The sequence below is a fragment of the Eublepharis macularius genome, chromosome 1, assembly GCF_028583425.1.
Source record: "Eublepharis macularius isolate TG4126 chromosome 1, MPM_Emac_v1.0, whole genome shotgun sequence".
NCBI classification, from domain to species: domain Eukaryota; kingdom Metazoa; phylum Chordata; class Lepidosauria; order Squamata; family Eublepharidae; genus Eublepharis; species Eublepharis macularius.
The window spans coordinates 193,582,061-193,609,972 of NC_072790.1; the positions used below are offsets into that span (position 1 = coordinate 193,582,061).

A 27,912-nucleotide genomic window follows, 5' to 3' on the forward strand; every position below is an offset into this window, starting at 1 on the left:
ATTTTCAACGAGCCCCATCCTCCTTCTTGAGTTTAAGATTCTCTTGTTTAACATTGGGGTTCTCTGATTTGACATTGGAATTCTTTGGTTTTACATTGCTTATCTTGCAGTAGTTTGGTTTTGTTGGTTCAGTTTGCATTGAGAGTGGGACTTGCACTGGGACTGGCTTTTGGCCAGGAGTTGCCTTTGTTTAACATTTCTCTTTGCTTGGAAAGCCTTGGAAATGTTTCCCCCATAGAAAACAATGGAGAGTGGTTGGAGGCACCTTGTTCAGGGGCCCATTGAATTGGACCCTTGGGTCCAATATTCCTGAAAGTTGGGGGGTATTTAGTGGGTTGGAAAGAGTAGGTTCCCTACAAATTTGGTGGAGTGTGCTTGAAAAATGCCCCCCTCAGTCCCACAAATAGTTTTCCTCATAGAGAATAATGGCTGGACAAATTTGGGTTTTTCTCATCTTGCAAAACCAGATTAGAGAATCTGACCCAGATTTCAGGGGTACTTTTTTGTATCCCTGAAACTCAGACCAACTTTTTTTTTGTGCATACCCCTAGTTCCTTTCTCTTTACTGATGCATCTCTTTGAGACCAGTTCTTTACTGTGCAGTCCTCATATCTGAATAAAAAGCCCTCTTGAATAATTGTTTGCATAAATGGAAAGCCAGGAGAGTGGTAACTTTCCTAACTTCTTCACTTAGACTATTCCATAAAGTGGGGGGCCACCACAGAGAATGCATGTGTATGGGCAGCTGTTGATTTTGCCCATGTGCAAGGTGGCACCTACAGAAGGCTCTGTTAAGATGAGTGAAGCTGCCATGGTGGAACATAGGGAGAAAGGCGGTCCTGTAGATAAGATGGACCAAGGCCATGAAGAGCTTTGTATGTGATAGACAATACCTTGAATTGAGCCTGGTAAGTGATAGGTAGACAAAGGAATGAATGCAGAATGGGAGTAATATTAATGCTCCTCCTAGCTTCCAATAATAATCAAGCTGCAGCTTTCTGCATGAACTGGAGTCTCCAAGTTAACTTAGAGGGGAGACCAACATACAGTGCATTTCAGTAGACAAGTCTCAATGTTACCATGGCATGGATCCCGATAGCCAGATTGACTGGCCGGCCATCTTCTAGGCTAGACTAAGTTAGTAAGAAGCATTTTTTGCAGCTGCCGTAACTTGCTTTTGTAGTAGTAGTGCTGGATCCAGTATTGACCCTAGGCTCTTAACTGAGTCTGCAGGGGTCAACTGAACCCATCAAAAGTGGAGAGCACAATGTACTTCAGGATCTCTGCCTTCCCAACTTGCATCACTTACATTTTGTCTGGGTTCAGTTTCAGCTTGTTCACTTTCAGCCATTTGACCAGAGCTGTCAGACAGTGACCCAAGATTTCTACTGCATCCTGTGGTGATTTGGATAGAGAGATACACAACTGGGTATCATCCGTGTACTGATGGCATCCAGTTCCATAGCTGCAAATTACTTCTCCTAAAGGTGTTACATAGAGGCTGAACTACCATGTAATTTCTGTGCTCTCAGTCTTGTGGGATCTGTGGTTCCTCTATACGATTAGCGAGAAAAACTGGATCAACCCTTTTTCTATTTTCAGTAGGCTATCTCTATTTTTGTTTCTTCTTTACAGTAGGCCAAGAGTGAAATATGATATAAGTACCTCTGTCTGTCTGTACTGTACTGTACTGTACTGTAATCATACTTAATGCATATTTAATGCAACAGATAGTACATAGTATCAGCACATAGCTGCTCAGGAGTTTACACAGGATGCTGACAAGCCCATGATGTGAGAATCTGCCCCCTCCCTTTGTTGTAATTTAAATGTGAACGCTGATGAAGAGTTCTGGGGAAATCAAAAGCTTGCGAACTGTTTTGTATCATTTTGGTTGGTCCTAAGGAAAGGTATTAAGTGATTTTGATTTTTGGATTTTGCTTTGGACCAAAGTGGCTACTACAAACTCTTATGCTTGCTAAAAATATAAACTGTTTTTCACAGTAACTAATGAACTCTCACAAAATTGGGAATATTTTGAGCAGTCATATAAATGTACGGAAAACCTGAGTTATTTTAGTTCACACATGTGAACAAGGCTGAAAGCATTTAACTGGATTTTTCAATAGCATTTATTATTTTTTGAGGAGTCTGTGTGATGTAGTGATTACAGTGTTGAATTAGGATCTTTGAGCCCCAAGTTTAAACCCCTGCTCTGCCATGGAAACCTCTTGAGTGGCCTTGGGTTGGTCACACAGCCTAAGCTCCCCCAGAAGGGGTATTATGAAGATTTATTATTTATTTATTTTATTTATTTTACTTCACTTATACCTCATCTTTGTACCCAATGGTGACCCAAGGTGGATTACATCATTCCCCTTTCCTCCATTTTTCCTTATAACAATAGTTTGAGGGAAGTTAGGCAGAGTGTGTGTGATTGGCTCAAGGTCGCCGAGCAAGCTTCCATGGTAGAATGGGAAATTGAACCGAGTGTGCCCAGATCCTACTCTGTCACTCTAGCCACTACTCCATGCTGGCTCTCTATCCTAGTCCAGATCCTAGTCCATCACTTTAGCCATATACCATATTGAGAAAAAGGAGAAGAGGAGAATGATGTAACAATTGGTGAGATCTAATTACAGATCTCCAATATCCCATATAGTCTGGCTGTAGTCAACCCCTCCCACAGTCATTTCCCCTCTGGCCAGGCTCTTGATACAAGAGTGAGAGGCTGGGAAAGGCAGCTGATGGGGAGGTTTCAGCATACCCAACCAACTTTAAATATCATTCTTACAAAAGTACATATTTTTCATGTGATTGGGCAGGCTCATGTAAAGACATCAGATTGGTCCTCATATAGGCTGGTTTCTGCAGTACTACTGTTTAGATAAATAATCATTCATACAGATTTGATGAAGATTCAGTTGGAGAAAACTGATATGGAGAACCCCAAAGCATCACCTTTCCAAATTTTCTTTTTTGAATGCTTTGAATTTTTTTAACATTCTTTTGATTTCCTGTGGAGTGGAGCAAGTAGAAAACCACCCACCCTCACCATCTCAGACCATCATATGATTTTACATTATTTCACTGGAGGTAAAACCTAAGAAACTGACAGTATGATTGGGATACAGCAGGGAGGAAGGATAGTGGAACACCTGCTGTGACGGTCTTCTGATTTTCCGTAGCTATTCCATCATGTAAACCCAGGGTCAAACGTTGAGACAGAGATGGATAAAAACAGCTTCATTATCTTTTCTGTTGGCCTCTTTCCACTGGTTCATCATATTGCATCATTACCTTTGCGAAGAACTTTCTCGTCCCTTTTATGTTTTCTTACTGTTACCTGAAAAATGTGCAAGGGATGACAAGAAGAGGAGCCCTGCATAGCATTTTTGAGAAGAGTATGAGACAGAAAGAGGAAAATAACTGATGACACTTCTAAAAAGGGCTATAAGCACAGGCACTGCTTCTTTGTTCCTGGTTCTGACAAAGTTCCATTCATGGTTGTGTTCTCTGTTTTATTTTCCACATATTCCTTGTGAACACTCATGAAACAGCCGTATACTGTATCAGACCATTGGTCCATCAATGTCATCATTATCTACATCATTATCTATTATCAGCTGGAAACAGCTCTCCAGGGTCTCAGGCAATCTTTCACATCACCTACTACCTAATCCTTTTAGCTGGAGATACCAGGGGATTGAACCTGGGACATTCTGCATTTAAAGCAGATCCTCTACCACTGAGCCTCAGCCCTTACACCTTCTGTATGTTGCTAACCTGATCATCATTGCCAGTAATGAACCATCTCTTGTATATGTGTAAGAGATTTCCTACTTACCTTGTAACTGGTTGTTTGTTATAATAATAATAACTGCCCTTATATACTGCTTTTCTAGAGATACTACTGCCCCACTCACAGTAGTGAACAAAGTCAGTGTTGTTATTATTCCCACAATACAGCTGGGGAGCTGGGGCCGAGAGGAGTGGCTTAAACAAGGCTACCTACTGAGCTCATGGCAGTAGGGGAATTCAAACCAGCAGATTGCTGATTTGCAGTCCAACCACTTAACCACTATCTACAGCAACTCCCTTTTAGAACAGCAGCTCCTGTTTGAAAATTTCACAGAGAATTCATGGGCAAACTCAGTCTTTATGAGCTTTTCCCAATAAAACTCAGAAGGACCACCAACTCTAGAAGTGCTCATCCCCAAGCCATCCCTTCTGATTGTTCCAAAACTTGCCCTGATAAAGGTGAGCAATGGTAAGGAGACCTGATTTGGAGAGCTGCAAGTAGTATCCAAGGCCTCATGTCTAAGATGTACTCATTCATAATTTCCTCCCAGCATGTTCCAGATTGCCCAGGGAGAGTCTGGAAAATAATTTGAGCTATAAGTCATTGGGAACTGAAACTGGTAGAGGACCTTTCTCCTGGTTGTACCACGCCTGGAAAGGGAGGCTGCCAAGGCACAACTGCAATGCTACAGCAAGCGATTATGAACTGAGCCCCACATCTGGGGGAAATTGGGCCTGGCTTCTCATTGCAATCTGTATTCTGATGTGGGGGAACTTGGTTTCCAAACCCTCAAATTTCAGCTCCACCATTAATCCCACACTTTCATCTGTTTATATCTCGGCTCTCTTGTCACCTTGTACCCACCATTAATACCACAGCAGTGATGCAAAGGTGAGGGGAAATGCCAAATATTCACAGTAACAGTAACTCTTAAATCCTTCTTTCCTCTTTTTAAGGGCCTCAGTTCATGTGTGGTCTTTTTTACATCACAGAAATGTTCACAGATATTTTAGAACTACTGTTGTGGGTATAGTGTTGCATACTTGGTCTGAATGTCTCCTCCTCCATGTTTGTTTGATAATATCTCAAATACTTTAGAAAATCCAGCTGGGATTATCACACTAGTTCAACAGAATGCCTTGTTTTCTTATTATAAGAAATCTGCAGTCATAATGAACTTTCTACGTGTTTTATTGATGCTGTGGGCTTTTTTGATAAAATAAACAAACAGGTATGATATACAAATCCTTAGTACATTAAAAACAGCCCTTCCCCAAAGAAAGTAGAAAAACTCCCTGTAATAATTAATTCATGCCTCCCTGGCACAACTGTGGTATGGTTTGGGTGAAAGAGTGGCAGGTATATCCACTGTTTCAGTGCATGTACAGTACTGCTGCACCACATGCATAACACTAAATGTAAGTCTGATAGCATAGTTTATATGTAAAGCTGGCAGCATAGAGTGCTGGACAGATTTCTTTCATTACATGCCAGGTATCATGTTTAAATCAGGCTCAATGTTGCCAACTGGTGAAGTTACTCATGAGCAGCATTTTGCATACAGCCCTGCTTTGCTTAGAAAGAAGATTGGAAATGTACTTTTAATAAAATCAGATTTGGGAAGTGGAAAATATTTACCTCTTGTGGCTGATGTTTGAATCTTGCTAATGCAATAATCATTTGGTTATTAATCTGATGTTTGCTTTAGGCAAAGGAGATGTTTTTGGTGATGTCTTCTGGAAAGAAACTACCCTTGCCCAATCTTGTGCTAACGTAAGGGCACTGACTTACTGTGATCTTCATGTGATCAAAAGGGATGCCTTACAGAAAGTACTGGAGTTCTACACAGCCTTTTCACACTCTTTCTCAAGGAACCTCATTTTGACCTACAACCTACGTAAAAGGGTAAGGAATTCTATATTTGTGAAAAATAAGGCAAAGCCAGCAGTTTTTCATGTCAGTTGTTCCTTCAAACAGAATATCATCTCATTCTGTGTCCTCCTGACCTGATTGGAGGACCATTTCTGGGCTTTTGAGTCTCTCCATGGGCAAATCCATCTATGTAGCAGTCAAGACAGCAGCATTCATAGAGTATTGCATTTGAAAGTACATACTTCCTACGGCAGCCTGCTGTGGTCCCCAGAAATGGATCTCCTGAGGATTAGTGGCTACTAGTACTACTGAAAGAATCTGTAGAGAGAGAGAGATTTTCTCTGGGACACTACTCCATAATGTGTGGGCAAATATATCCTCATGGGTTGGAACAACAAAAGGGGATTGCCAAGTTGCCACAGGGGCTCATGGGGAGTGAGACAGTCCTTCACATATATGTCCACAGGTCATGAAGGGGTTTAAAGGTAAGCTTCAGCAGTTCGAGTTGGTCTTGGCAACTAATAGAATGCAAAATAAGTATGACTCAATATCCCTGCAGTGCACCCCTGATAACAAGGTGGCTGCCGCATTTCACACCAGTTGCAATTTCTGAATTGTTTTCAAAGGCAACCCCATGTAAGACTTTTCAGATTACAAGGTTAAAGTAAAATATTGAGTAAAAATATGACTGTGGACACAACATGAATTTAATATTTAAGTTAAATACATAAAACTTGGTCTTTTTTAATAGTGCAGGTATATAACAGGTTTATTTTATAAAAGGATTGTTTATATTGTGTTTCTTTGAACTTTTTTCATAGTCAGGAAAAGGGACACAAATACATAGGCCATTAAGACTATGTGGGGAGCTAGTATTTGAACTGTATATATTTGTATACCTGAAGAAAAATACAGCTGGCTTCTCCACCAGCCTCCTGAAGGTCCCCGTGTTCAGCTATATTTATTATTTATTTACTTCATTTATACACAACTTTTCTCCACAATAGGGACCCAAAACAGCTTTCATCATTCTCCTCTCCTCTATCTTCATTATAGCCCAGTGGGGTAGGCTAAGCTGAGAGTGTATAACTGGCCCAAGATTATCAGGATGGTGATTCAAATGTGAATCTAACAGATTCTGGCCACTACACAACACTGCTGTTGAATAGTAGCCAGCAGCCAGGCCTGGGTGAGTCATGCAAATCAAGCACTAGTAAGTCACCAAGTGGTTGCTGCCAGGTCGGGCCCTAATGGGTCTTCCCTCAAAGGCCAAAACACCTCTGAAAAGAGCCCTGTCTTCTCCTTGCTGCCTTTTACTGATGGAAACAAGGCTTGAAAGCTGCCAATATTATTGGTACCTAGCAATGATCACTGAGGGCATTTCTTAAAGCTACATGTGCTGCTTCTATTATTTTCAGGTTTGCAGAAAGATCTTTCTACTCTGTTCATGGCTCTAATCTTTGGATTTAAGTCCATACCTTTGGCCTGATTGAAAATTAGATATATTAATATATATACCTTGTAGGTAGGGTTGCCAGCTCCAAGTTGGGAAATTCCTGGAGATCTAGGGGTGAAACCTGGAAATACCTGGAGAAAATTGGGTTTGAGGAGGGAAAGGACCTTGGCATGGCATAATTCCATAGAGTCCACCCCCCAAAGTAGCCATTTTCTCCAGGTGAACTGATCTCTGTGGCCTGGAGACCAGTTGTGACTCCGGGAGATCTCCAGCCACTAGCTGGAGGCTGGCAACTCTACTTGTATATCAAGCATTAATGGTTTCTTTTTGAGCCAAAAGGCAAGTGCTTTTTGTGAACATTTTCAGCAAATCAAACCACGATTATTTTGGGGTTTTTTTTTAGTGATTTCATTGAGAAAAGACAAAGTATTCATCTAATCAGAGTAAACATTCCTTAGTTGGTCTTATATGCTTTAAGTGACTTTACTATGTAACCAAGTTTGATTGGCTAAATACCATGCTTCCGTTCTCAGTGTTATTTGTGACTAACTAGTGTTCATTCATAGGACTAATACAGGAAATGTTATTCTCACTCTGAATATTTTCAAGAAGGGAGGGAGCCTGAAGAACTGAGTCAAATTGCGGTGATTAGAGATGAACTTCTAGACTTGCTGAGAAAATTAAAAATAAATAAGTCTCCAGTCTTGGTAACATATAACCAAGAGTTCTTAGGGAACATAAATGTGAGGTTGTTGATCTACATATATGTAACTTGTCAATAAAATCAGTTGCTGTACCAGTTCCACCAGTTTTTAAAAATGGGTCCGAAGGGGAAATGGTAGAGACTGTAATCTGTGGTGGCCAAGTTTGTAGATGACTCAAAATTATTCAGGATGGTAAAAACCAAGGCCAACTGTGAAGAGCTCCAAGAGGATCTCCACATATTGGGTGATTGGACATCAACGTGGCAAATGAAGTTCAATGTAAGTAGGTGTAAAATGATGCACCAGCCTAACTATATGCTATTGGGAGTATGACCCAAGGAAGACCAGGGTCACTATGGTCAGGCAGGCAATGACAAATCACCTCTGTAAGTCTCTTGCCTTGAAAACCCTGTAAGTCAGTGATGACTTGAGGGCACTTTCCACCACAATAGGGTCTGAGCTTGCTGAAACTAAGAGGGGAAAAGATCTTGAGATCCTAGTGGATAGCTCAATGAAATTGACGACCCAGTGTGCCACAGCACTGAAAAAGGCAAAGTCTATGCTGGGTTTAGGAAAGGGAATGAAAATAAAATAAACCAATATTATAATACCCCTGTATAAATCTATGATGTAGCCTCATTTGGAATACCGTGTGCAGTTTTGGTCACTGTATTTCAAAAAGGACATTGCAGAGCTAGAAGGTACAGAAGGTAGCACCTTTCCTATGAGCAAAGGCTGGAGAGTATGGGACTTCTCCGTTTAGAAAAAAGAAGAGGGGACATGATAGAGGTTTATAAAATTATGTGTGAGGTAGAGGAAGTGGACAGAGAGAGCTTTTTTCAATTTCCCAAAATACTATTGCTTGAGGGCATCCAGTGAAATTAAAGAGCAGTAGATTCAGGACGGACAAAAGGAAATACTTCTTTATACCATGAATAATTAAAATGTAGAATTTTCTGCCAAAGGATGTAGTGATGTCCGTAGGGGATTAGACAGATTAAAAGGGGATTAGACAGATTAATGGAGGATAGATCTATTAGTGGCTGCTAGCCATGGTAACTAAAGGAAACTTCTGCATTCTGAGGCATTAAAGCTGCGAATACCATTGCCAGGAGGAAACATCGGGAAAGTTCTCAGCCTCTATGCACTGTTTTTGGCTCTCCAGAGTAACTGGTTGGCCACTGTGTGAGACAGAGTCCTGGACTAGATGGACCACTGTTCTGGTCTAGCAGGGTTCTTCTATTGTTCTTAATTGGCTGCAATGATATCAGCTTGTCTGATCTGAATGGTTATATCATATTGTCGTCATCTAGTTCACTGTATGATCTTTATAATCTTTAACTGCTTAGGATGGTCTATATGATTGATCATGGAAGAAGACAGCACAGTAATTAGATGGAAAAAATGACAAAATGACAACAAAGAAGTGGTAGAGAAGGGAAACAATGCAAGTGAACATGCTCAACAACAGTTAACATCACAATTTAGGGTTATTGTGGGAAATGTTTCAGCAACTTCCCACAAAAGCACTACTTTCAACTTTCACAACAAAATGGGTGGACATCTCCTACCACCCTAATGAGAACCACAAGAACAGATATTTTAAAGAAAAATATATGCACGAATCCTTCATACTTGGTGGGAGCTGTGTACAATTTGTGCTTGACTATCCACATCTGAATTCTATGACTAAAGACTTTAAATTGGCTGTGTGAGAACAGATTTGGTTATATTCTGCTAATGATTTTAAAATAATCTTATAAATGGGTGGGGGGAATTGAATAAAATTTCAAATTTGTCACATATCTTTGCTCTTGTTAAATACTATTTCTGCAACACTGACAAAACAAAAAGAATCTGCTTTTTTTTGTAAAACTGCAAAACACTATTTGAACTAATTTTTTTTAGATACAAGAAAGATAGGAGAAACCATAAAATCTGAAAAAGCCAGAAAAGGCTTTACAAGGGTATAACTTTACAACTGTAATTAGCAGTGTGCAACAAGCATGACCTATTTTGTCAAGACATTTCCTTATCCTTCAAATATAGTGTGGAATTATTTGGCTAATTAATTAACCTGTTTGCTTGTAAACTTTGACTGAGACGAATAAAAATCATCATATCATAATTTACCATTTTTAATTCCAGCCAACGAAAACATTACTATGGGTTTTTATTAAGTTGGCAGTAAACATAGTTAATCATTTCATTATGCCCCGTTGAAAGAAGGAGAGTACTAAATTGGATACAAGCAGCTAGAACTGAGATTTTAATACAGTTTTATAGAAAGCTGATTGCAATAACACAAGGTAAATATTTCCTAGATGGCAGATTATGGCCAGTACTCATTGCCTGTTTCCTTAGTAAAGTGTAGGAATGGGCATCTTTGTGTGTGTGTGTGTGTGTATGTGGGAGATATCTTTCATTTTTCATTGCAAGTGCTTCATTATTTCATTATATTCATTATTACACATTTGTTTCCAGTACTGTGCTCATTTTAAGTTCCATTGGTTTCAATGGGAAATACTTCTGGCTGAAATATCTTCGTTTTCCATCTATGTTGGAAGAAATTTTCAGGAACTGTCTTTGAACAACTGTCTTCGAACCAGGCAAGAGCAGCATGAGCTTGTGTGTGCCTCCTCTGCCACACTCCCAACACTTGAGACAGCAAAAAGAGTTGAGCCATTTGTGAACAGTGGTGGTCTTAAGGAGTGGACAATAGGGGCAGCTGCCCTGAGCCCCACACTGGAGTGTCCCAAACATCCTGTGACCATGCCCCCCCCCCCCAACAGAAGGGGCTGCCAGCTTGACCATCTGGGACTTGGGCAGCCAGCTCAGCAAGCTTGGGCAGATGGCAACCGGTGGCAATCATGGCTCCCAGCTGCCTCACACAAAGTGAGAGTTGCCCCTTGCTTGGACTCTGGTGGCAGGGGGGAGGTGTGGTAGGAGGCAGCATTGATTCTTGGGCCTCATCCTGGGTTTTTTACCCTGGACTCTAGACTCACTAAGACTGGCCCTGTTTGTGAAAGCACAACGGCCAATTTTGTTTAAAAATGTAAGATGAGACCTGTTGTAACAAATCATTGATCCCTCTAGTCCAGCATCTTGTTTCACACAGTGGCCAACCAGTTGCTCTGGAGGACCTGATTTTGTCTCCAAGCACTGGTGTTCAGAGGTCTGCTACCTCTGACTATGGATGGTCCCATTGGTGGCCACTGATGGACCTCTCCTGCATGAAAATTAGATTACTCATTGAATATGAAAAAAACATTTCCTTTTGTTTGTCCTGAATCTATTGCCTGTCAAGTTCATTGGGTGCTCCTGAGTTTGAACCTGGCCTAGGGGAGGGGTGTCTGTCCACCACATTTTATAAATCTCTGTCATGTCACCCATTAATCATCTTTTTTCTAAATTGGAAAGTCCTAGACTTTTCAGTCCCTCTTCATTGAAAAGGTGTGCTAACCCTTTAATCAACTTCTTTAATCAACTTTTCTTTCCTCTTAGTGTGTTATTCCTAAAACAGAATAATGAAGTCAGAATGCCAGCAGGGGGTTGGGGGCTTTCCAGTGTATTGCACTGAGTGTCACATGTATGACTATCTGCCTTCTGGTCAGAAGTCCTGGATGTGTGCTCGCTGCAAGGAGCTCCTGGTTCTCAGGGAACGAGTACGTACCCTTGAGGCCAAGGTGGCTGACCTGGAGAAGCGGAGACAGTTAGATAGGCACGAGGACAAGATTCTCAGGGACAGGACAGATGTGTCCCACTCTAAAAATGGCAGCGTTCTTGTTGTCAAGGAGAATGAGGATCTTGTGGAATCAGGGCACCGTATTGAGGATAAGGGGAACATGCCCTCAGAAGGGACCTCTTCTTCAGTTGGTGAGCAGGTTTCCTTTCGCATCAAGGAACCATCCCTGGGTGGGGCGGGAGGGAGGCTCTTGGTAGTTGGTGATTCGATCCTTAGACAAGTAGATAGCTGGGTGGCACAACCGCGTTCTGACCGTATGGTGACTTGCCTGCCTGGTGCGAAGGTAGCGGACATTACGCGTGTTATAGATAGGCTGGTAGATAGTGCTGGGGAAGAGTCAGCGGTCGTGGTCCATGTTGGAACCAACGATGTTGGGAAATGCAGTCGTGAGGTCTTGGAACAAAAATTTAGGCTGTTAGGCAGGAGACTCAAGGCCAGGACCTCCAAGGTAGCCTTCTCAGAAGTGCTACCTGTTCCACGCGCAGGGCCAGAGAGACAAACGCAGATCAGGAGTCTCAATGCGTGGATGAGACGATGGTGTAGGGAGGAAGGGTTCAAGTTTGTTAGGCACTGGGATTCTTTTTGGGACAAGCGGGAGCTGTACAAGAGAGACGGTCTCCACTTGTCCCGAGAAGGAACCCGGCTGCTGGCACTTAAAATCAAAAAGGTGGCAGAGCAGTTTTTAAACTAAATGCTAGGGGAAAGCCGACAAGAGATAAAGTGTCTCTGGTTCAGGATGGTTCATCTCAGAGAGATGAAGGGCTAGGTATAACACTTCTACAGGGAGATAGATTAGAGTTGTCAACTGAGATGGAGACAAACAGTGCAGATGACCTAACTACGTCTCGAGGCAAAGTGTGCCGGGGAAGTTACAGGTGTTTATATACAAATGCTAGAAGTGTCCGAGGTAAAATTGGGGAGCTGGAATGTTTAGTGTTGGGCGAATCCATAGACATTGTGGGCATATCAGAAACTTGGTGGGATGAGGAAAATCAGTGGGACACGGTGATTCCTGGATATAAATTATATCGGAAGGATAGGGAGGGAAGGGTTGGTGGTGGGGTGGCTGTATATGTCAGAGAAGGTATACATTCCAGTAAGATTGAGAAGGTAACTGAATTAGATTCGCTTCTGGAAATGCTATGGGTTGAAATTACGGGCCCAAATGGAAACTTAACTGTGGGAGTTTGTTATCGCCCTCCAGATCAGAAAATAGAGGAGGATTATAAAATGATGACAGGATTAAAGATGGCTGCTAAACAAAAAAACTGTGTTGTAATGGGTGATTTTAACTACCCACACATTGACTGGGCCAATGGGTGTTCGAATCGGGGGAGAGAAAGTGAGTTTCTAGACTGTCTCAATGACTGTGCTATGGAACAGATGGTTACAGAACCTACTAGGGGAGAGGTGATCCTGGATTTGGTCCTCAGTAATGCTGAAGACCTGGTGAGAGATGTAAATGTGATTGCACCACTTGGGAACAGTGACCATAATGTTATTGAGTACAACATATGTATAAATAGGAAATTGCCAAATAAGACCAACACAGCCATGTTTAACTTCAAAAGGGGTAACTTTTCTGAGATGAGGGGGTACGTGAAGAAGAAACTGAAAGGGAAAGTAAAAAAGGTCAAAACACTTGGGGAATCTTGGAGACTATTTAAAACTACAATCCTGGAAGCTCAAATTAAATATATACCGCTGGTTAGGAAAGGCACAAATAGGTTTAGGAAAAGGCCAGCATGGTTAACAAGCAATGTAATAGAAGCTGTAAAAGGTAAAAAGGATTCTTTTAGGCAGTGGAAAACTAGTCGGAGTGAGGTTGATAAAAAGGAGCATAAGCTGTGGCAAAAAAAGTGCAAGTCTGTGATCAGACAGGCAAAAAGGGAATATGAGGAGCATATTGCAAAGAACATAAAGAAAAACAATAAACAATTCTTTAAATATATTAGAAGTAGGAAACCAGCTAGGGAGGCCGTGGGGCCCTTGGATGACCAAGGCGTAAAAGGATTACTAAAGGGTGATAGGGAAATGGCCGAGAAGCTGAATGCGTTCTTTGCTTCTGTCTTCACTGTGGAAGATAAGAAGTGCATGCCCACTCCGGAAGCACTGACTTTGGGAGCGGTTTTGAAAGACCTGAGTCACATTGAGGTGACGAGAGAGGAGGTTATGCGACTGCTAGATAATTTAAAAACTGATAAATCACCGGGCCCAGATGGCATACATCCAAGAGTTCTGAAAGAACTCAAGTGTGAACTTGTAGATCTCCTCACAAAAATATGTAATCTGTCATTAAACTCTGCATCTGTTCCTGAGGACTGGAAGGTAGCTAATGTTGTCCCCATCTTTAAAAAAGGTTCCAGGGGAGATCCGGGAAATTACAGGCCAGTCAGCCTGACGTCAATACCGGGTAAGTTGGTGGAAACTATTATCAAAAATAAAATTAGTGGGCACATTGATGACCAAAAGCTGATGAGGAAAACTCAGCATGGGTTCTGTAAGGGAAGATCTTGTCTCACCAATCTGTTAGAGTTCTTTGAGGGAGTGAACAAACAAGTGGACAAGGGAGACCCGATAGATATTGTTTATCTTGACTTCCAGAAAGCTTTTGACAAAGTTCCTCATCAAAGGCTCCTAAGTAAGCTCAGTAGCTATGGGATAAAGGGCCAAGTCCTCTTGTGGATCGAAAACTGGCTAATTAATAGGAAACAGAGAGTGAGCATAAACGGGCACTTCTCACAGTGGAGGGTGGTGAGCAGTGGGGTGCCACAGGGGTCGGTATTGGGTCCAATGCTTTTTAACTTGTTTATTAATGATTTGGAATTGGGATTAAGCAGTGAAGTGGCTAAATTTGCAGATGACACGAAATTGTTCAGGGTGGTGAAAGCCAGAGAGGATTGTGAGGCACTCCAAAGGGATCTGTCGAGGCTAGAAGAGTGGGCATCCATGTGGCAAATGAGGTTCAATGTAGCCAAGTGCAAAGTAATGCACATTGGAACCAAAAATCCAAAATATAAATACAAGTTGATGGGGTCTGAACTGGCGGAGACTGACCAAGAGAGAGATCTTGGAGTCATGATAGATAACTCACTAAAAACGTCAGCACAGTGTGCGCCTGCCATAAAAAAAGCTAATGCTATGCTAGGGGTTATTAGGAAAGGGATTGAAAACAAATCAGCCGGTATCATAATGCCTCTGTATAAATCGATGGTGAGGCCTCATTTGGAGTACTGTGTACAGTTCTGGTCGCCACACCTTAAAAAAGATATCATAGCACTGGAAAAAGTACAGAGAAGGGCAACTAAAATGATTAAAGGGTTGGAACACTTTCCCTATGAGGAAAGATTGAGGCGCTTGGGGCTCTTTAGCCTGGAGAAAAGACGACTGAGGGGAGACATGATAGAGGTTTACAAGATAATGCACGGGTTAGAGAAGGTCGAGAAAGATGTGTTTTTCTCCCTTTCTCACAATACAAGAACTCGTGGGCACTCTATGAAATTATTGAGCAGTCGGGTTAGAACAGATAGAAGAAAATACTACTTTACACAAAGGGTGATAAACACATGGAATTCGTTGCCACAGGAGGTGGTGGCAGCTACAAGCATTGCCAGCTTCAAGAGGGGACTGGACAAATATATGGAGCAGAGGTCCATCAGTGGCTATTAGCCACAGGAGATAGATGGTATTCTCTTTGTGGGGAGGTGGTGCTCTGTTGTCTTGGTGCTGGAAGGAAGGCAGTGGGAGGGCTTCTGGTGTCCTGGCCTCACTGACAGTCCTTTAGATGGCACTGGATTTCTAGCCACTGTGTGTGACAGAATGTTGGACTGGATGGGCCACTGGCCTGATCCAACATGGCTTTGCTTATGTTCTTATGTTTAACTTGGTTGCTTACTTCTGTATTTCTTCTGGCTCTGCAGAAGAAAGTAATCATGATGTTGATTCCTACAAGGATAGAGCACTAACTCATGGATTCCTATATTCCACTGTGAACATTGGAGATAACACTCTTCTACAAATCATAGAACCAGTTGTATTATACTCTCCTTTGTCTCACTCTGTCCAGCTAAGTCCCATGGCCACTCGTACCAGGACAAGGCTTGGACATGCATAGATGTGTACTGAACTTACAAAATCACTGTTGTACTAGCTGGACTACTAGTCCGATCTAGTGGGGCTCTTCCTTTATGCAGTATAATCATTTTCTCAACATCTTGAAATTATGAAAATGTTAGTTGTTGTAGGAGCACCTTATGAGTTGAAAAGCAGGATAGAAATGATTTAAATATTGTTTATTATATTTATTTAAGACCATGAGATCATAAAAACACACAAATTGATTTAAGAGAGTAGTAACGTTACTTTACATTACAGCAAAAAGAGACCTCAGCCATCAATAACAGTTCATTAATGAAGTTTTGTGTCATATATTTTCAGTGTTCAGGTTGTTGGCTATTATATACTAGGAGAAAAGAAAGAGATAGGAGAGCTATAGGGACAGTGAAATAGTAATCATTCAAGTGAAAGGGAAAAAGAACTAGAGTACTGAAGAACATTCTGACTGCAGTACTGAAGTTTCTTTTAGGTACTATAACATACAGTCTTAAAAGTAAAAATGCTTTCTTAGCATACATACCTTGTAAAGTGTAAGAAGCCTGGTGCCTGGAGGAGAAGCAATAACAATGTACAATAACCCTATAATTACAGTTTTCTGTGGGAGCCTTGCATCTAGGTGTCTTGATGCAAGAGATGAAAATATATTATTCTATAACTTTGTGATAAGTTTTATTAACAAAGCCACAAAGAGCTATATCCATTTCCCACCGTTGCTGCAGATTGTTAACAAAAATAGAGTACAGACAGTGTGCCCATAGGGTTTGACATAAGGCTTAAAAGAAGTATGCTTGCTGATTTGGGAAGGCACCTCTAACCAAAGGAACGTCATTCCCCCATTTTATGTTCTTCTGTGAAACATTTATTACAGAGAGTGCATTCCACGGTAGCAATTTCCATTAGATTATGGAGATAATGGTATTTTAATTGGATTGCAGTCAGCAATAAACTGATGTTGAGAGATGATGAAGGTGCCAGATTTGATTGGTATTAAGTAAGTGAGTTATATATTTTTTTATTTTTACTTGTAAAAAGCTGATTGCAAATTGCAGCCAGTTATTCTGAGTCATTCAGTACATTGTTTGCAGACTGCAGAAAACACAAACTTTCGATTGATAATATGGATCAAATATACCAGATGGGAACACTTCAGAAATCTGTTTTTTTTTTAAAAAAAGAAGAGAGCTAATTCATTACTCTCAAAGAAGAAGTAATCCAGTTTTGTTACAAACCTTTCTATTTACTGAGGCTTTAAACTGAGCTGTTTAATTTTAAGTTTAGTGTCCAGATGAGATGTTCTGTGTGGTTCAGGGCTTTTGCATCATAGCTCCAGGAAATTGAACTTTGACCACATGATAGCTTGCTGTGATCAATTTGCTATTTACTTTGCAGACAAAATTGCCCAGATCCACTCTGAGTTAGATGCTGGCATGGGTGCATGTTCAGATAGGCTTCCAGCCTCCAGGTGATAGCTGGAGATCTCCCAGAATTACAACATCTCCTGGCAACAGAGATCAGTTCCCCTAGAGAAAATGGCTGCTTTGAAGGGTAAACTCTATGGAATTATACCCCACTGAGGCCCCTCCGCTCCCCAAACCCCACCCTCTTCAGGCTCCACCCCCCAAATCTCCAGGAATTTCCCAACCTGGACCTGGCAACCCTATGTTCAGATGATGTACCTTTGGCATCTGATTGTCAAGTTTATATGCTAACTTTCAGCTTGTGGAGCCTGAGGACATAGGCAAGATCCTGGGAAATGTGAGGCCTACCACTTGTGTTCTCAGTCTTCTTGACCCTTGTCCTTCCTGGCTGATAAAAGAGGACTGGCTGAGTGGGTAAGGGGAGTGGGAAATGCCTTCTTAAGTGGGAGTGGTGCCGCAGTGAAGGCAGTGATTAGACCTGTTTTGAAAAAGCCCTCCCTATCCCCTATTATGTTGCAGACCTTCCGGCCAGTCTCCAATCTTCCATTCTTGGGCAAGGTGCTAGAGCCGGTAGTTGCTTTCCAACTGCAGGAACTCTTGGAAGAGACTGGTTTTCTGGACCCATTTCAGTCTGGCTTCAGGCCAGAATTTAGAACAGAGGCTGCTGTGATTGCCTTGGTTGATGATCTCCACCAAGAACTAGACAGGGGGAATGTGACCCTGCTAGGCCTGCTGGATTTCTCAGTGGCCTTTGATACTATTGCTATATAATATATAATGAATAATATAATAATATATATGAAGCCACTGGGAGAGTGGAAGTTCTATATATCCCTGATTTAAAGGCAAACTTGTTAGGGGTACCTATACTTTCAGAAAAAGGATTTGCCATACGCTTTTAGAATAACATATGTGCATAAGCTATGAACCCCAAGGCTTTGAAACAAGTGAAAACAAAGCAAAGATTCCTGACAAGATAGAAGCAAGGACAACTGAAAGACCGAAAAAGAGTGATTCTACCTGACATCTCTCCAAGTAAGAGTATTGTTTATGGCTTTACAAGGGCTAACCAGCTTGATGAGGGGTTTTTTATTATCCCCCAGAGAGGCGGCTGCTTCATGAACTAGGAATCTGACACTCAAGAGTGATTGTAAGGAGGGGTTTCCTGGGACGGAGAGCTGGGGAGCAAAAAACTTCATAACTATAAACAGTAAGAGCAAAGGAGCTTTTTACCAGTTTTAAGAGATATATGATTGAACATTTGCAAGTGAGTGGACAAAATGGCATTTACTGAAGATATACTTTCAAAGCTGCAACAAATCTCCAAACTGATGAATGATGTATTAAGAAAAGTAGATGAAACACTTGGATTGAAAACAGACATGTGCACCATGTCAGATGCCAAGTTAGATGAAAACTTTGGTGGGACAGACTTATTTGAAAGAAAATTGGAGTGGAATGGTGAAATATACTCCCAACAAAATGGAGGAGGAAATCAGCCTTTTTCTGTGAAAGTACAAAGAGCAGAGGAGGAGGAGGAGGAGCGTGCTGAAAAGGGAGCTGTGAGGCAGAGGTCCAGTGTACTGCTTCTGTATGAAGTAAAAAGCATACAATGCACCTCAATCAAGAAACATATCACAAAGATCAAGAGAGACAAACAGGGACATTACAAGGTATTCACTGACATCGCATGAATGGCTAGAAGGCAAAAAGAGTCGCCTATGGCTGATCATTGGAAAGAAAGAGCTTCAATACTATTTTAGAGCGAGAAAGAGGAAGAAAGAAGATGAAACTTAAAGTATGACCCTAGGGTTTTGACAAATAACGATGGTATATGGGATATATTGTGATTTTTATATGTCCATGTTCTAAATTCTATTTAAATTGCTTCAACATAAAAACTTAGAGAATCTGGAAAGAAACTAGGCTTCATATGCCCTCTTCTGTTTTATGAAGTTTAACATAGACCTAATACAATCTTCTATGCTTTTCTAACGTATCAGACACTTTATGTGTTGTTATTGGATTAGAGGGAGTGTGGCAAATGAGTCTTTGGAGTCTTCTATTTTCCTTCTTACTTTTTATTCTCTTCTTTGGATTCCTTTCTTTCCTTTAATTAAAGGTATCATTGGAAAGAAAGAGCTTCAATACTATTTTAGAGGGAGAGAGAAGGGGAAAGAAAATGAAACTTAAAGGGCGACCTGGTAAATGGGTCTTTTCCTTCTTACTTTTTACACTCTTTAGTGGATTTCTTTTCATTCCTGTAAATAAAAAGTATAAGAAAGATGTTGAGATAAGATATCTTCTAGGATTAACAGGAAAACACTAGGGAGGTAGAGGGAACTTTACAAACTGGTTAAATTTGAAAACTTAAACTATTGGCTAAGCTAAGCCCACCTGTACACTTTCTTTTGTCTTTTTATAATGAAAATACAAGTACTAAATCTTAAATGGCTTGGGTTCTGATAGATGAAAGATGGAGGGTAGCTGTTTCAAAAATCTCTTTGTATACTTCTCTCCTTTAAGAAAATATTTAGTTAATGATATATACAAATAATGGGACTAATAATAGAATATAAAGATGTGGCTATTTGCCTCTTTTCTCTTTTTTTTCTGCTCTGTCTCTGGAATCGCTAAGGGCTTAGTACTCCAGGCTTAAGAATTAAAGGACTGAAATGTGCCTTAAGAAGATGCTCACTTAAAATATAAATAATAGTAAGAAACGAGAAAAGGATCTGAATAGATGGGTAAAAGAGCAAGGAATTCAAAAAGTGCCTGGAGAGATCTAAATGGACTGTGTATTGTACAAAAGGGAAAAAAGGGGGGGGGTACTCGGTTACTCAGTTTCTTTTTCTATGGATTGATGTCTGTATTGCAAATTTTCTGAAATATTGATCATACAATGACTATCTTGTACACAAATCTGATACTAAAAAGTTTTTTCTTTTTTCCTGTTAAAATAACCTAATAAATATCTATATTATATATTTTTAAAAATTGAGTCTTTGAACTGGACTGTTATGGACAAAGGGTCTACACAGCAACAACAGTAGCTGCTACAAAGGAAACCCTGGAACTTTGGCACAGAAGATTTGCAGTGAATGTGGCAATGATGACCAATTATGTGTATGTTGTATAAAAGAAAGGCAATTTGTCCTAACCAGCATCAACAGGAAATAACCTTTACATATTGTCTTTTCCCAGTGAGGTGCAATATGTTATCTGCTGAAAGAAAAATTGCAAACTGAGCAGAAATTGAGAGTTATGTCTCCATGGTCTCAGAAACCCTCAAGCTTTTCAGAGTGATATTGGGGGGTGAGTACATTTCTCATATCACACAGACATTTCTCAGGGAAAACAGAATTCAACACAGACTTACAATTTTCTACATTCAAGAACAAAATGGGGTAGCTAAGTGTATACATCATTCCATCATGAATATGGTCAGGTGCATGCTGATTGATTCGCAACTGCTCTACAACGGTGGGGAGAAGAGGCAATGACTGCAATTTGCTTGCAAAACAGATTACCCACAAAGGCAACAGACACTCTCTATGAGTTATAGCTTATCAAAAATCAAGGATAGAATAGAGTATTTGGATGCAAGGCCTGCACTCATATACCAGAAGAAAAGAGATCCAAACTAGAACCCAGAGCCTTAGATGACATTTTTGTAGGATATGCTCCAGGATGCAAGGGTTACAGAATTTTGGTCCCCAAATACTAACAATGTTACTCTAAACACAGTTGTGTAATTTGATGAGTGACAAAGGAACAACCAGGGTGCTGTTGCTCCTTTGAAGACTCAGGACTAGAGATGGGCCCGATTTGAATTATGATTTCAAACCCCCCCCCCCCGATTTTGGCATTTGCGCCATCGTGACTCAGCTAATCGGTTCTGTCCACGGCAACCGATCCAGCAGTTGGGAGTTTGCTTGTTCGGGACTTGATCGGATGGGTCAGTTTCTGTTCGGAATTGCAGACACTCTTGCGCCAGTAATTTATTCCCAGGGCAACGGTGTCAGGGGAATGAGCTGTGTTTGCCCTCCTTCTGTCGCCCTCGAAACATGAATGAAAGCCCAGCTTTCCTTGATTAGCAGGCTTCCTTCCAACCACAGAGCAGCAACCCAGGGGAGGGAGGGGGAAGGGGTGTTCTGAAGCCATGGGCACAAAGGAAAGGCAAAAGGCAGCGCGGGAGGCTGGGAGGCCGCCTGTGCCGTTCGCCTTTCCCCAGGACAAGGGGCGTGTGGGCAAGCCAGCCGCCCCTTGTCCTGGGGAAAGGCAAAAGGCAGCGCGGGAGGCTGGGAGGCCACCCGCGCCGTTCGCCTTTCCCCAGGACAAGGGGCGTGTGGGCAAGCCGGCCACCCCTTGTCTTGTGGGGCAGGTGAACGGCATGGGCAGCCTCCGAGCCACTCGCGCTGCCACCAGCTCTGCAGTGCACCGGGACAGCTGGCTTGCTGCGTGGGCGGGGGCAACTCAGGAGAACGCGCGCGCTCGCTCCCAAGAGCCTGACTACAGTTGCCCTGGGTGCTGGCCTCCCCAATTTCCGATTCCGGACCTGAAACGAGACTTGATTGGTTAGAATCGGTGACCTGCGTTCGGTGGCAGCCCAGATCCACGAACGGCTTAATCAGAATTTTTTTTTTGGATCGTGCCCATGTCTACTCAGGACTTCAGGCACGCTCAGAGCACAAACAGAAGAGTTCTAGCTGAGAGACTGATCTACCTTGCAAGGTCATCATTACCACAAGGATCATCATCATGGGCTGAAGTACAGCAAATGCTTGAACCAGAAGCAAGCAAAAGGATGCAAGCAGCTCTAGAGGAAAAGCAAGACATGGCCTCTCACTAAACTACCTAAGGGTAAAAATGTCATTGGACATAAATGGGTTTTTAAGGCAAACATGGTTGAAAATGGTGAAGCTGAGAGATACAAAACCAGATTAGGAGCAGATTGTGACCTTATTTATTATTACTTATAGATTTTGGCACATGTGATAACAGAAGTATGTTGAATGACTTCACATGAGGAGTTGTCATTCTGCAATGGTTTTCCCAGGTAGAAATCCACCATCAAATGATAGTAAATCAAATAAATACTTCAAGAAATCAATGGAATGCTTCCATAACTGGAAAGGGTAAAAAAATGTGTTCTAGAAACAGTAAGATCTTGGCTCCCAAAACAACTATGATCCTTATTAGAAGAGGAATATGGGGGTAAATTGAATGAATTTTTACCTGCATGAACCCTGAAATTCTAATGGGGAATTGGGACTCCAGTTTATACCCCACATTTCCATAGTTTCCCCACATTTCCATAGATTTACATGGGTGGATAACAGCATGGTTTCTGGCACTGGTCTGTTGTTAACCATTTTGTTTATTTCTTGTGCTTTGAGATTTTGTGCCTCTGGCCTGTTTAATAGTCATCAATGGAATGCCCCTAACTGGATCATTGGCAGAGTGTTTCCTGTTCTTCACTGTTTCAGCAAATATTTGCTTTGGTTTTTGCATTCATGTCTTGCTCTCATTTGCTCTTAATTTACTTCCACTCAACAGGGGATAGATGTGTTTGCTTTACCTTGCCCAAATGCAGCTGCAGTGGACATGATTGTGTAGGATTATTGCTCATGCCCTACCAGAAAGACCTCACTTACTTGCAATGCCTGCGTGCAGGTTTCTAGTGCTCTCCGTGCTTTGAATATTTTACTTTGCCATTTAAACATTAGGCCTTTTAGCTTGTATGAGAGAAGATTAAACAACTGCCTTTGAATTCTACAGAAAGGCATGGTTCACAGGTGGAATGCTTTAGCATGTCATTATGATGACTGGGCTCAGGAAGTCTAGACAGAAAGGCAGCAGTCTTTTTTTCCCTCTTGGATTGCAGAGCTCTCTTCAGAAATATTGGGCTGAAAAAGCAAGCATTGATAAGACAATATATGGAATGAGTAGCCAATAAAGTAAATATTGAACAAAAATGGTTTGAAATTTGAAAGGATCTCCAAACCTCTTAAACATGATTTTTGGGGGGTCTGTATGCTCCTAAATGTTCACCTAAAAATAGGAAGTCAAAATGTTAATGCAAAAATTGCATTTATCCTACAAGTGAATTAACCTGTGAGCCAGGATTGGCTGGAATTGTCTGTTAAGTATACATTTGGTTGCAAATTCAGGTTTGTCCTGTATAATATGCCTTCAGTTCTGTGAAATTGAGTGATCCCATGGGCATATAAGAAAGAATTTATTTCCAATCAGACATACATAGGAGTTACATAGGAGATACTATTTGTACTTACTGGACAAGAAACCCCAAGGAGTTCACTGGAACTTACAACTGAGTAAACATGCTACGCAAGAGTGTAAGCTAGAAATTCACAGACAGAATTTAGAAAAATCTGACAGAAATAACTGCATGCCTTCTCTACGACTTCATTGATGACCCAGTTCACTCAGGCCCAGAGTAGGGCATGGCTACTTGAGAGGGAGCTGCATGTAGACTGTTCCACCTGGTGTCATTTGTCAAGGAAGATGCAGAGGGGAGTGCTAAAATGCTACAGGGGCTGCTTAGCTTGGCCCAGGCCACAGAAACAATAGCAATGAGAGTTACAACTGGGTCTGAACTTAATGGCCCCTGCTGTATTCATCCCCTCAGGGACTGCCTGGCTCTGTTTATTTGTGGCTGACAGTGGCCCTCCAGGGCAGTGACCTAGTGGGAATGTAAGTAAAAGGGCATGCAGATTTGGGGGGGGGGGGGAGTGTCACCTTTCCACTGTAAACTGAAGTGGAATAATAAATGCCAGAACTTAATGCAAACTAGTTCACACGAACAGCTGATTACATGAAGCAGCCAACTAACACACAATTGTTTTCAAATTATAGTGAGCAGTTCCAGGAATGTCGTATTGATGAAGTGGGGTGTGATGGACTCAGCTTCAGATGCTGAGATTTCCAGTCAGTGAGCTATGATTGACAGGTTCTCTCCGCCCCGCCCCCCCCCCATGTGGCTAGCCTGAAATGGCAGTTGGGGATGGAATGTTGGGGAAAGCTGTCAGTTGGTGAGTAAACAAGAGAGTGAAAGGGAATTGGAGCCTGGCTTTTGAACAGAGAGGGGCAGCCAGAGAATCCTCTGTGAGAGGAAGAAATGTTTGTGATGCACTGTTAGTGCTAGGACTAAAGTGGGGGAAACCAGCACTAATTCCTACTTAGACTCAAGAGATCTGGGGATTATAGAGGACCAAGGAAGTGGGTAGAGAAGAGTCTCCCCTTCAGTGCCAGGAACAGGGTTATAGCTCATAACTATAACACCTGCCCAGTATCTAGGAAGGGTTTGTCTCAGTAGAGCACCTTTAAGTCTGGAGAGGAGGGAAGGTCGTGCTGTGTTTGTGTTTGAGTATATAAAGTGTAACATCTATGAAGCAGTGTCAACCTCTGAAAGAAGCCAGCAACCTAGTGTTAAACCAAGTGTGTTGTGCCTCACACCAGTAAAGTTCCTGTACAAAAACCTTTCTGTTTCTTCAGTTCAAACACCTGCCAACCTGCCTTTTGACTTTAACCTACTGTAAATAAACCTTCAATTGCATTTTGAACCTCCCCAAGCCTTGTGTGCCATTTTCTGCTAAAGAGAAGTGCAAACCCCTGATCTGTCCCCTACTAAGACTTGGGTGGGTAACCATCTTTAATATTTCTTAAGGGTGGGACAAGAAAGAAAGTTAAAGCTTAACATCAACCACGCTACCAGAGGCTTCCCAGCCCAGTATACAGCTTCATAAGCTTAAAGAGGAGAAGTTTTACCTCAGGGTAGGGGAAGATCAGCCTAAGCCTGAGTTGAATGTGGGTTTGTGACATGGGGCATAAATAGTTTAAATGAAATAAATTGTATTTCAGTCACCATATCAATTGCCTGAATGTGTGAACCAAGGCTTGGTTAGCTGGTGTAGAATACATAGTAAGTTTCATTGGCTTCATACTTCAGTTTAGGAGGTTTGTATTGTGTGACCTCATTCATACTGAATAGGACTTAGCTAAGCATCCATGAAGAGGAAAAAAATATAAGCATTAATAAAGATAGCAGACCTTAGTCTAATCAAATCATACTTCCTTAAAAGGGGGGGGGAGTGAGTGTTTTGAGTTTGGGCCTTGTAAAATGTTCAGTCTATTCTCTGTGCCAGAAAGAGAAACTCTGAAAGGAATTGCAGTTCTTTTGCACATCTTGCGGTCTAGTTCTCTTCTTTTAAATAATTGAAAATGGCTGTTGATTTGAAAGGAAGATCTAAATAAAAGTATGTTATTTATATCATATCACGCTTTCAAACACTTTTATTTCTAACTAATGGCAGCCTTCTTCCCATTTGCCTTAAACATAGTTTTTTTGTTGTTTTCCCACAAAAGTAGGATTTAGAAAAAATAACTAGTCCATTTGGATAAAATGGCATAAACCATATATTTGCAATCATTATTCAAGATTGTGTTCCCTTTTAGGATGGATTTTATCTTATCTAGCGATAAAACATTGTGAAGCGGTTCTTTTCCAAAACAAACAAGCAAGCAAGCAAGCAAGCAAGCAAAAGCAATAGCCAACATTGCAGGTCATTACATTCTGTCAATGTTTGAAATACAGAGAGAAGCATAAATAGATTAAAATTACATATCACATAGTCTTTGCGAAACACTGCAAGATTGAAGCAAAGGCTGTTTTTTCCAGAAGAGCCTGTGTAGGTCAGAGACTTGCACAGTTTGACAGTAAAAGATTGTTTGATCCAAGGAAGAATCACTTTCTCTGTTTCACAGTCTTTTCTTGTTATGCAGAAATGTAATACATCTCAGCATCAGCCTGCTTCACAGAGCCTTGCAAACAGAACTGCTTTTGTGCACACAATTCATTAAGTGTTGTTCAAGGTTTTACTGGTACTCAGCAGGAGCAGACCAGATATCGTTTATGCTGAGTTACTTTCTTGATTAAAGAATGTGAAATCGCTGTTGCGTTCCACCCCATGTTAGTTCAAATGCCTTGAGCACAGGAAGGCAAATGGTGACTGTGCTGCTAATGTTTACTGATTGATCAGTTATGGCAGAAAAGGCTGGGGGTCTCCTAGGCTGAGCGGCTGTACTTAGTTGTATTAGCGCCCATGAACAGTGAAAGCTGCCTTTTCTGTCTGTGATTTTCACATGGAAATCGTGGGGGTCAAGCAGTTGATTAGTTTGCAGAGTTGTTTTCTTATTTCCTCTTGTGAATTCTACAGAGCTTAGTTTCATGTAATCTAACAGAATTAGTGTAAAGTGATATAGTCATGGAAAATTTGTGTTTGGGATAGTGTTTGGACAGTATTCTGTCTAGTCGTAGAGAACACATTGTGGTATTTCCTGTCAGTAGCACTCAAGTGCTGTAGTTTTCTTTTGGTAATCATGCAATGACTTCGAAATGACCTTCTGATTTCATCTCAAGACCTACTTTTACAGTGTCATTGTTGCATGGAAAGTTTGATTGAAATGCTAGTGAATTATGTGCTATTTTTGCATTTCAGATTGAAGGAACAGCATCTATGTCTCTTAATACAATCTATTTATCTTACGGTATTTTCATATGTTGTGTTTTCCATCTCAAGTTGGCAGATGATGTGCAGTAAATTTAGATGCATATATGAATAGTATTACTAACATCTTGACATTTTGAAAATGACTGTAAATATTCGACATACTCTTTTTCACACTAAGTAGTGGTATCTACACCTAAACATATCTTCAAGTTACTATGGAAAGGGGAAAAGATTCAAAGATATTGTAGTAGGTAGTCTAGAATAATTAAATTCATGTTCCTATGAGCTACTTGTACTCTAATATCAGCCCTAGAATTGCTTATGTTCTGTTTCAGCATTTCTTCAACTCTGTATTGGATTCTTACTAATGCAATGTCTTTGTAAAATTGTGTTTATTTACCTTATGGCATTGTTTATGGAAATAGCATTGAAATTGACTGTACTAATCTCACACTGTGTAATCCACTTTGAGTCTCAGTGAGAAAGGCGGACTATAAATGACATCATCATCATCATCAACAACAACAACAATAACTTGTATCAGCTTAGCAAGGCCAATCAATAATAACATGTGATCTCCGCTTATTGTTGATTGCATTTTGGATAACAACAACAACAACAAGGGATATCATTTGGGAACTGATGAAAGTACAGAATATACCATCAAATTAAAATAATGCTAAAATGGCTAAGGAAGTTCCTTAGTATTGTATTTCAGTAGTGCTGTCAGTGTGCATGGTCAGGCCCAATTAAAGGATGGGGGGAGAGTATGAGCCGAAAGGGAGCCTCAGATTTAAACACTTGTTAATTTGGCATTGGGAAAGTTCTCTAATTTGTTATGTGCATCAGATATTATCATTCTGTGTTGATTATGGCTACGTGTCTCAAAAGGTGGAATTGAACTTGGGCCTCTCTGGACCTCTGAGAGAGCCTGTTACAGAGTTCAAAAAAACAAGTTGTAACCTGAGGAACTTCCAATATAGTTTGCCATAAGGGAGGAAAGAGAGAGAGATGTGGGAACAAAGAGTAGAAAAATATGCATTTCAGTTACAGAGTCTTACAGTACAATCCTAAGCAGAGTTACATCCTCCTAAACTCATTGACTGAAGTGGATTTAGTGGATTTAGAAGGGTGTAACTTTGCTTATGCTGGCTGGATTTGTTGCAGTAAAGGACTTGAGCAAACGATGAGGGAGGCAGTTTCAATCAATGTCTCTTCATTGCTGCAGCATCCAGTGCTGCATGGCCTGTTGCCCCAACCAACTTT

The 27,912-nt window shown here is 41.1% G+C and overlaps 1 protein-coding gene across 1 annotated transcript in view; it reads left to right on the plus strand.

Moving 5' to 3' along the window:
- Positions 1-27,912, plus strand: part of KCNH1 (potassium voltage-gated channel subfamily H member 1) — a 402,220-nt gene that overhangs the window by 214,377 nt on the left and 159,931 nt on the right. Inside the window, exon 10 of the mRNA XM_054982129.1 lies at positions 5,511-5,707. Within this exon, the coding sequence (XP_054838104.1) occupies positions 5,511-5,707 (197 nt within the window). The remainder of the gene's footprint in view (positions 1-5,510; positions 5,708-27,912) is intronic.